Below are 11,429 nucleotides of genomic sequence, written 5' to 3'. Positions count from 1 at the left end.
TCAGGGAGAGATATTGCACATGCCATTGATACTGTCCATAACTTTCTTGTTATCACCTTCCACAATAACATTCTGAATTTGAAGTTGAATGATCCATTGCAGAGCTTTAAGTGCCGCAACAGCTTCAGCCTGAGTTATATCCCTAACTCTCTCTACCAGTGTCCATGCCTCCACCAATTGACCTGTAAAATCTCTTATTATTAGAGAAATTCCAGCATAATGGTTACCAGGCAAAACAAAAGCATCTATATTAATTTTCAGTCTTCCCCTTAAAGGAGGAGACCATTTATTCATGTTATGTCTTCTGTTTTCCATATTATTGCTCCTGGATCTTAAAACCTGCAACTGAATCAATTGATTGTCAGTATGTATTTTATTCTCATTGCAATAATTATAGACCCTGGCTTTCAGATTGTTGATGGAACAATGTTTTCCTTCAAAAACTAGCTCACATCTGGTCTTCCATATGAACCACATTGTGATCACAATGAGATTCACATTGCTTTGTCTCCCAAAATTGATTGTAGAATCTTTTTTGTCCCAAGTTTTTATCCAATGCTGAATATTATCAGTGTTACTGAGATCTTGAGTAATATCTGGGAAGATAGCATTCCAAATGCTTCTGGCATAATTGCAGTGAATAAGCATGTGAGTAGTGCTCTCCTCTTCTTCTTGACATCTAGAGCATATGTCATCATAGGCTGGGTTGTATCTGTTAAGCTTTTGATTGACTGAGAGAATATTTTGAGCAGCTTTCCATATGAGGAATTTTGAGATGCCATAAGCCTAGCCAGAATTTAGCTTCTTCTTCTTTATTTTTGAGAGTTTAATTGTTGTAGCAGAGAATGGCTTTGTAGGTAGAATTCACAGAGAACATACCATTTGTTGTTAAGGACCAGATCATCTTATCTTCTAGTTGAGTGAGAGGAATAATATTTAGAATTTCTTCCACTTGGTCTTGAGTAAAGTAATCTTGAAGAAGTCCAATATTCCAACTTCTTGTGTTGAGATCAATGAATTCTGCAACTTTCATGTTGTCAGGAATGTCTTCACTGTTTCTGAAATTTTCTTGGATATGTTGGGCAGTGTAGCCTTTGATCCAATTATCTCTGAAGGCATAAACTGACTTACCATCTCCAATTAACCAAACATGAAACTTTTTGATCCAATTATATGCCTTTACTGATGCTTTTCCAAATAGCAGTTCCTCTCTCAAATATATCTTCATGAAGAATATTCTCATTTCTGAAATAGTTTGCTTCTAGAATGTTGGCCCATTTCTTATCCTTTTCATTAATTAGTCTCCATGCCAGTTTAGTGATCATTGCTTCATTGAAGATTTTCATATTTTTGAACCCAAGACCTCCCCATCTTTTGGGAATTGAAACAACACCCCAAGAGATGAAATAATAGCCTCTTCCATTGTTCTTGTTCCACCAGTATTTTCTTTGGGTAGCTTCAAGCTGGTTTATGGTTTGTTGAGGAAGAATAAAACATCCCATCTGAAATTGAGCCATGGAATTAGTGACAACCTGAATTTGAGTACTTCTGACAGCTTGATTCACCATACCAGCCTGCCAATGTTGGATTCTTGTCTTCATCTTTTCATGGATGTTTTTGAAGCACTTGTTTCTCCCTTTGCTCATGAATAAGTTAATTCCCGGATACTTTTCATCCAAAGACATAGCTTTCATTCCCATCATGTTGCAGATATCAATCTTGATGCCTTCATTTAATCTCTTGCTGAAGTGTATACTGGATTTGTTGAGGTTTATCATTTGTCCTGAAGCTTCACAAAATTTATATATTACCTTTTGAAAATTCTCTATAGAAGATCTTTTAGCCGAGGAGAACAATATACAGTCATCTGCAAAGAATAAATGTGAAACTGGAGGACCATATCTTGCAGGGTGAATTGGAATTATTTCCTTGTTATCCACTTCATCTTGGATCATCCTACTAAATCCTTCCATACAGATGATGAAGAGATATGGAGATAGACTATCTCCCTGTCTTAATCCTCTTGTTGGAACCATTGTTTGAATTAGAGAACCATTTAACAGAATAAAGATAGTAGTAGTTGATATACATTGGTTGACCGGCTGACACCATCTATCACAGAATCCAAGTTTCAGCAAAATTTCATTGATGGAGCTCCACTCCATTCTGTCAAAGGCTTTTGACATGTCCAATTTAACAGCTACAACACCATGATAAGATTTTGTGTTCTTCATGTATTGAACAATTTCATGAGCTATGATGGTATTGTCCAATATATTTCTACGTAGAACATATGCAGCTTGCCATGGGGATATGACTTTGTGGAGGATTTGTTTTAATATGTTTGTCATGATTTTTGAGATGATTTTGTACGAGATGTTGCATGAGCTTATGGGTCTGAAATCTGAAGGGTTTTGAACACAGTTATGCTTTGGGATGAGGGTTTGAAAAGTATGGTTTAATTCCTTGAGGAGTTTACCAGTTTTAAAGAACTCCTGTACCATCTGAATAACATCTGTGCTGACAATCTCCCAATTTTGCTGGTAAAACCCTGCTTGAAAGCCATCTTGGCCTGGAGCAGACCAAGACTTTATTTGGAACACATTTTTCCTAATTTCCTGTGAGGTTGGAACTACATTAAGTTTATTGTTTTCCTCTGCAGTGATGCAAGGACTTATGAGATTCATTATCTCCTCATTCTGATCAGGATTAACAGTAGTTATTTTTTGAAAGTGTTCCAACAAAATTTGTGTGATTTCTGCTCTTGTATTTTTCCACTCACCATCAGTACTCTTTAGAGAGTGGATTTGATTTGTCCTCCTTCTATAGTTGGCTTGAGCATGAACGATCTTTGAGTTTTTGTCTTGATATTTTATTGAACTTTCTCTTGATTGTTGGTATGCAGTTTTGTTCTTCACTTCATATAGAGATTTAAGTTGTTGTTGACATCTTTGATGATCCTCCATATTTATCTGAGGCTGATTGATTATTGCTTGAAGTTGTTCCTGCACCTCTTTTATTTTAATATAAGTGTCTCCATATTCCTTAATTATCCATATCTTCAAGCCATTCTTAACTCCTCTTAGCTTATTAGTGAATTTAAAAGCTTCAGTACCCTTCTTTGAGCCGACCAAATGTTTCTTGATTTCCTTTTTGCAAGTGCTATTTGTGAGCCAGTGTTCATAGAATCTGAATGATTTGCTGAGACTTTCATTTTGAGAATTGGTGTTTAGTAAGATAGGAGCATGATCTGAGCCACATGGGATGAGGTTATTAAGCATGGCATTTGGAAATATAGTCATCCAGCTGGGTAAACAAAGAGCTCTGTCTAATCTGGTTCTGACTTGATTGAGTTGATCTCTATGGTTTGACCATGTAAAAGGGCTACCAGTAAATGGGATATCTATAAGACCAATCTCTGAGATAGTGTTGGTTATGATTGGATGGGATTGAGTAGGGTGTATTGAGTAGCTTTGTCTCTCATGGCTGTATAGGGTTGAGTTGAAATCTCCTATAATGACCCAAGGGAGATTCATATTTTCACCCATTTCATGAATGAATTGTCACCTGTCTTTCATTGTCATAAGAAGAACTATACAAGCAAGTAAGAAACCATTCAGCATTAAAGTCATTATTCTTGATTATGAGGTTGACCATATATGTGGAGGAATGAATGAATTCAAACTCTATGCCATCCTTCCATAATAAAGCTAGACCACCAACTCTAATTCTATGTTCATTGCACCATATATTTGGGTAATTCATTTGTTTTAGGAGATAACTAGCTTTTTTTATGGTTGATTTTGTTTCAGCTTATAATATAATATCTGGGCTATAGTTAAAATATGCAATTCTTGAGGTGATCCCTAGTAAGTTTATTTCCTAGCCCTTGAAGATTCCAACTAAGAATTCTCATATTTATTTTATTCAAGAAAAGATTAGAGGCTTTAATTCTATTGGAAAACTGAAGATAAATAGAATAATGAGAGTTTGTTGTGATTACCATAGAGTTTCTTTGCCCTGCCACAACACCTTGATGGCTTTCAATGTGTTTGTCCCAGTTACCAACTCCTTGATTGTCCATCTGCTGCTCATTCTCTTCTTCTTCCTCAATAGGTTCAGTGATTTTATTAGAGTTGTTCCTAGATCTCTATGCTTCTCTGGTCCTCTTAAACCTTCTTCCCACCCCCCACCCCTTCTGCTACTTTGTCCTCTCTGGCTTGCAGGAGTTTCTGAAGAGCTTTCTCCTTCCTGAGTTTGTTCAGGATAAAAGGAGTTGCAATAATGTCCATCCTCTGGCCTAACAAATGGAATCATATTTGCTCTCCTGCTTCTGTTATTCTTCTTTGGGGAGATTCTTGTATGAGCCTCATCAATCTTCCAGAACGCATTAGTTGTCATGTTATAAGGAATCTTGTCCAAAAATCTAATGATTTTCTGAGAGAAATCTCTGACATCTTTAGCTTTATTTTTACAGTCATCCTTATCATGATCAAGAATGAAGCATGAAGGGCATAGTTGATGAGGTTGTTTCTGGTAGAAGAATGTAATCTATTGAGTGCAATCAGCAGCATTCTGGCCTAGAACTCCTCTATAGAGCGGCTTCGAGATTTCAATTTCAATTAAAGCAGCAACATCATTATTCTCCACTGGTTTTGCATCTTCTGGGTCTAATTCCAAAACATTTCCGACAATCTTTCCCATTTTATTTGCAACAAAAACATTCATGAATTCTTAAGGGAGATCTTTGAAGACAACCCAAAATTATTGTTTGTCGAACGTCATATCTTTGTAATTTTGGGTTGGATTCCATGGTTTGATAATCCACATAAATCCATCAAGACTCCATGGGGCTTCCGATAAGACCCATTTCCATTCCTCTATAGTTTCAAACTTAACAGTGAATAAATTTTTGCTTTTCTTCCTTAATTCAAAGTCACCAACTTGATTACCCCATAAGAGTCTTGCAAATTTTTCTGCGGAGCCTCGACTCATATTTTCACTGGAGATGACTTTACCAATGATGCTATAGTCTTGCCCTTGTAAACACAGAGATGGGTCGATTTGAGAGACATTGATGACCTCCCTGATATCATCAGTTGAATCAATTGAGGCTGAATCAAACTGATTAGCAAGGTTGTTGATGTCTTCTGAAGCCATTGGAGTTGTTGATTGAAAGAAAGTAATCTTTAACTGAAGTATTGTAAAGATGACGATGAGAACTAACCAGAACAGCTTCCAATTTATAGCGCGAAATTTGAATCTTCTTTCTCTACGTGTTTGAATTGAAGTGAAACGTGTATACCTTGTCATAACGGTGCTGCCATTTTTCTTCAAGCAGAGAGCTTTCATGGTGAGGTGGTTCTGAATCTCGTTTAATTTAGGAGACGGAGTAGTCGAAGTTGCAGTAGACTTGAGAAAACTCTCTTGGACCAGGACAAACGTCATTGAAACCATCAAAATCTTAAACAAGACAAGAAAACTCAGGTGAAATTAAAGCCTGCAAGACATTCAGACAGACAGGTGAGAAAATATTTGAGGGGAACGAGAGGAATCTAAAAAAGATAACACTAAAAAACAACAACAAACATTTAATTAACACTGGAGATTAGTTTATGATGAATTAATGATTCATAACGGTTATTAGGAGAGTGGAATCTAGACATGCAGAGCTAGATGGAAAACATTAATGGCGAAGTCCATTTTTGAACTGAGATAACTCAGTTAAAACCGATTTGCAGAGACTCTCTCTCCTCCTCGGACAACCCAATCAGTGGTCCGTCTATTCATTTACAAAGAAGCCATCTTTAGGCTAATCACATGTAATACATAGATGAAGAAGAAATTATATAAATTATTAATAAAGAAATCAGATAAATTTTGACTTTGTGCTCGTAGGTAACACTTACGTACACAACCACAAAGTGATTACATGTGATTAGCTCCACCTTCCGCACAAAACCAGTTAGATCATTGTGTTACAAGTTGTGGATATGTAAACTCATTGGTGGACTCCGTATAGCAGCGTACCTGTTTAAAGGTGATTTTTTTTTGAAGCATGTTATTTAAAGGTGATAAAAGTAAAACTATATCAGAATCCTTTCAATAAATTAAAGAAGAAAGAAAAATCAAAAACTCAATCAAACCAATAGAAATAAAGGTCAGATAAAGGTGTAATTAGTTCTCTGCTTCTATTGATAGAGCAACGTGATGATAACGTCTTGTAAAAGGAGAAGGAGACAGAAAATAGAGAGATTTCTTATTCGTGTGTATTAGACAAACATTAAGGCCTCTATTTATAGGGCTAGATATAAGGACATCCCAATAATAAACGAGATTCACCCTAGATATTCTTTCTTAACATAATTATTACACGTTTATAACAATGTATTTAGATTCTCACCCAGATTTTCTGCGATTCCAATGCATATTTACATGTATAAAATTGAAAATATAATAAAAAATACATAATTAGAGTTAACTAAAGAACCTAATAAAAGGAAGAACGTTCACCCTAACTTCAAATGAGTACATAAAGTTGTGCTAAAAATTTTGATACGTTTTGTTAATCAATAACCTAAACACCCAACCACATCTCTTACACCACATCGAGAGTTGCGCTCATCTTCCCTCCCATTGGCCGGTGAGCAAAACCCTCGCTCCTGATTGGCCGAAATCAAAGTTAGCCCCCTTATATTTCGTGGCCGTTAATTTTAAATCGAATTGATCTGATCTTATGCTCCAGATGGAGCGGTAGCGTCCACCCTCTTTTTATGTTGTGAGTAGACGAAACTCTTGATTCTAATCGGTTGAATTTTGGTTAAAATTCCTACACCACCATTACGTAGTTTTTATGTTGTGAGTAGACGAAACTCTTGATCCTAATTGGTTGAATTTTGGTTAAAATTCCTACACCACCATTACGTAGTTTTAATAAAATCCGGGACGTAGGATCGCATTAATAGAAAAAAAAGGACGCATATATTTTATGGATCGGGTTCGAGTAACAAAAGGTTTTAACAAGACCTTTTGACAAAACTTAATGACCGGATGATCTTTAATATCTGACGGCTCAAATATTTAATGATATGACACATTAATTCATTTTGGTTTGTGTTTGGTCGCGACTTACCTATGTAAATTAAAAACGAATATACTGTACTGAATATCAACAAACTGCTTCTCCTTCTGCTATTGTCGACTCCTCCTTGGAAATGAAGAGACAGTTGAAGTACTAGTCATAAGCCTCTGTCCTTATTCTTAAAACAACAATGGATACAAATTATAATTCCTACTCTCGGAAACCACCAGCATCACTGCTACCAAATCCAAACAAGAAAAACCACCAACCCTTTCACTGCCATTGCCATAGCTTTCACCAACACTATTAACCCCCTTCAATATATCAATCAACATGACTGATTTTGCTCCGTCATTCATCCCGTTTCATTATCAAACTCTTCGGCTACTTGGAAACTATTTTTTCTAACCCTAGGTTTGATTGAAGCTTAAAAAAAAATTCACCCCCATTTATTATAAAATACAATCGATCCCAGTTTTAATATCTCAGGAGTTGATCAATAACAAAGTTCTAAATAATGGACAAGTCATATTCTCCAAGTTTGATCATCAAAGAATATACACACATTTTCCTGGAAATTCTCTGTTATCCTAGTCTTTCACATATTCTCGGCTAGATCTTCTCTCTGTGCGATTAAACCAAACACGTCCTAAAACCAAACTATGTGCCATGTCATCGAAAACGTTAGCCGCTAGATAAATTAAATCCAATGGTAATTATGTTTTGTTAAATGTCTTTGTCAAAATCGTTTGTTAATAGATCCCGGCCCATATTTTATGTATGGAGAATCAATTTAGGTTCTATAGATAAAACTGTGGAATATTTTTATAAAAGGAAAAAATAGAAGAAAAAAAAATATATATGGAGAATCTGATTTAATTTTCGCATATTTTTATATGCCAATATTTTTTAGATTTTTCTGGGATTGTGAATAGGGAAAATATATTCATATTTTTGTTATCGAATCTTTATTTTGTATGCAAATCTGGAAATCATTGGGAACTGTCGAAAATAAATCATTAGTCGTACACCAAATATAGCTATTGAATCATGCTATTTGGAAGATCACACCAAATATAGCTATTGCATCGCCTGCTAGATTTGGAGAAAACATTAACGGAATTTATTAACAAACATAGCAAGTTATGCTATTTATCACCAGCGATCTATGCTAAATTTAGAGAAAATGTTGAAAGGAATTTCTTAGTACCGAAGTTAACGAGCTATATATGTTAGAGAAAATGAGTTTATAAAATAGTTTGGTTTCTGGTCTTGGTGGGATTGGAACTTAGGATCTATTGGTCACTATGGACACTAGCTCATTTTCACTATTTGTGAATGAACCTTTAGTCCCACATAGGGAAAACTAAAGATGATACCTCTCCATAAGTATTGAAAATTTTGATATTAGAGTGACCCTTGGGTCATTAGCACTTTTGTGCGAGGGAGAGGACTTAGGCAATGGGCTAGTCGGTGCAATCACACATTTTCACACACGTGCAGTGCTTCGCACCGAAGCACGTCGCCGTGCGGGCCGGGCTCGGGTTCGGGTCAAGACTTATCTTTTTTGGCAAATTTGAATTTTTGAATTAATACTTAAAAGATTTCAAACAAAATACATCTTTGGGCGACATTATGATGCATGAACGTTTTATATCAACATTATGAGGCATGAACGTTTTAGATCGACATTATGATGCATGAACGTTTTAAACCGTTTGAAAATTAATTCTAATTGTTTTAATGCGCGTTAATGAGACCTCTCTCACTTCTACCCTATATAAGTCGATCATTTTTTCATTTCAATTCGTGTCCAGAAGAGCTACTATCCTCTTCTTTTCGTCTTCTCCCCCTGTGTGGTCCTTTGTTTTCATTCTGTGCGCAATTGCTGTTGAGGTCGTAAGAGTGGGCAAGTACTGTAGTGCTAACAGTGCTTGCAACGGGCAGTTTTATCCTGGATACGACTTGACCACAGGGTATAAGCATCACTCATTTTTGAGGCGTATCGGTCAACTATCGTGTTAAGGATAGCGTGTTGAACACGTGACTCTGTCCTCTGTGTGCTGTCCATTTGAGTGTTCATTTACCTTCCAGAAATTAATCAATTTTATTCTAACATCTTTCTTGAGTGTTTTATTGTTACAGACGCAACAATCTTAACACGATAGGTTTTTTTTCTATCTGTAACAATGGGTAAGAATAATTTTGATGGATCAACAAAATTTTCTGGGGAACTCATAAAGAAGATAAGTAATAATAACATTTGTTTATTTGATTGTTCCTTGCATTTAACTATTGCGCTCAACAATCATGGATGTAATTTGTGGAGGGGAAAAAAAAATTTGGGTCAGCCGTAAAGTTTCGAGTTTATCTCCTAACCTAGAGAGAATTTTCATAAACCCTTTTAGAAATAATGTAATAGACATCATGATAGTTAGCCACGTAAAATTTCAGAATTTTTGGAGTCGTAAAAGTATTTTTCCGATATTTTACAAAACAGAGAAATGTTCATGAAAAATTCTGACGAGCAGAAATTTGTTGTTAAATAAATTATTATTTATGGGGCAACCATGAGTTTTTTGAAATGGTGGTTCAAACGAAGTTTGTAAATCTAGATGTTATCTTCAAAATTCATATTTTAGTTTCTGATTCGGAATTGTGTTTTGTGAATAAAGGTGTCATCTACAAGGGACATGGCTAATAGGCGCATGTGGCTGAAAATAAATCTTCCAAAGATGACAAAGGTGAGAATGTTAAATGGAACACTACGCATAGCTCTCGTAAGAAAGGTGCGTTTCGCATATCTAAATCTAGCATTACTTTAATTAAGGGAGATTGTTATGTTTGTAAAAAATGTGTAGACAACATAAAACCTTAATAAGCAGAAAGATAATGCTAATTTAGTTAAAACAAACTAGAACGACCTTTGTGGCATGATAACCTATGTGAGAGACTGGAGTGGACTCTGAAGCCACTAAGCATGTTTGTTAAAACAAAGACCTGTTCACCTCTTATCTGAGAATAAGGGATGTTGAGAAACTCTATATGAGTAACTCATTTGCGACAGAGGTTGCATAAAAGGGAAAGGTCGAGCAGAAGCTCATATATAAAACTTTCTCACATTAAATGAATTTTCATGTTCCGGTCATATGCAAGCTAGAATCTTGTATCTTATTCTACTGAAGATGGTAAAATATTTAAGATATTAAATTAATCAGTAAAACTTGTCGTAACTAAGGGCGGTGATTTTTCAGGCAACGGTTATAAGACTTAGGGTCTATATAAGCTTAATATGAACTCTGCTATAATGAATAATTATGGTTCTTCTGCTTATGTTTGTGAGTCTTTGAATGTTTGGCATGGTAGACTTGGACATGTAAATTATAAGTCTATGCTTAAACTAGCTAATGTAGGCTGCATGCCCAAATTTAGTTTGGAAAAGGAACACAAATGTGAAATATGCGTAGAATCAAAGTATGCTAGAAAACCTTTTAGCAAAAATGTTCATAGAAATTCTAAACCCTTAGAATTAATTCACTCAGACCTAGTTGACATGAAACCAGTTCAAACTAGAGGTGATAAGAAATGGTTTATTACTTTTATAGACGACTGTACTAGGTACTGTCATATATATTTGCTTAGAGGTAAGGATGATGCCTTAGAAGCATTTAAGAGGTAAAATCTAGAAGTTGAAAACCAATTAAATACTACCTTTAAAACCATTAGGTCTGACCGTGGTGGTGAGTACATAACTCCTATAGAATATTTCTGTGTAGAACATGGCAAAATACACGAGGTTACCCCTCCTTATTCACCTCAGTCGAATGGTGTAGCTGAACGTAAGAACCGCACCCTTAAGGGGATGATTAATGTCATGTTAATTAGTTCAGGATTACGAACTTGTGGGGGGATTTAGCTGTCCTCTAAGCCTGTTATATCCTGAACAGAGTACCTTTTAAAGGATCAGATAAAACTCCATACGAATTGTGGAAAGGTAGACAACCTTCTTAAGCATACTTTAAAGTGTGGGGGTGTTTGGCTAAGGTTCAGATCCCTAAACCTAAAGCAACCAAGATAGGACCCAAAACTGTTGACTGTGTCTTCATAGGGTATCCTGAGCATACACCTGCATATAGATTTATGGTTGTGAATTCTGATATTTCTGAAATTGGTGTGAATACTATTATGGAGTCTAGGGATGCTGTGTTTTTCTTTAAAATCTGACTCTCGTAAGAGAGGTGTTGATCCCCTAGATGTCCCTTCAACCAGTCATACTTTACTTTTAGAGGAAGATGAAGTAGAATTTGATCCTAGGAGAAGTAAAAGGGCTAGAACCAAAACCTCCTTT

General features: G+C 35.7%; 1 protein-coding gene across 1 annotated transcript; it reads right to left on the bottom strand.

Moving 5' to 3' along the window:
- LOC113294844 lies at nt 1-1,033 on the bottom strand. The gene is made up of 2 exons (XM_026543218.1): nt 880-1,033; nt 1-731 (listed from the first exon to the last, which is right to left on the bottom strand). Exons 1-2 carry the CDS (start codon nt 1,031-1,033, stop codon nt 1-3), a joined length of 885 nt encoding a protein of 294 aa, XP_026399003.1.
- Nucleotides 1,034-11,429: the final 10,396 nt, after the last annotated feature.

This window comes from Papaver somniferum, chromosome 7, assembly GCF_003573695.1.
Source record: "Papaver somniferum cultivar HN1 chromosome 7, ASM357369v1, whole genome shotgun sequence".
Lineage (NCBI taxonomy): Eukaryota > Viridiplantae > Streptophyta > Magnoliopsida > Ranunculales > Papaveraceae > Papaver > Papaver somniferum.
Note: the sequence above shows the minus strand (reverse complement) of the source record. Positions and strands in the feature narration are given on the sequence as shown.

Excerpts from the sequence above, each read along its gene's own strand:
- LOC113294844 (XM_026543218.1), bottom strand. The coding sequence starts at position 1,033 with ATGAAAGTTGCAGAATTCATTGATCTCAACACAAGAAGTTGGAATATT. Across the intron at positions 732-879 it reads CTGGTCCTTAACAACAAATG|TCAATCAAAAGCTTAACAGA; the intron begins GTATGTTCTCTG and ends ATATTCTCTCAG.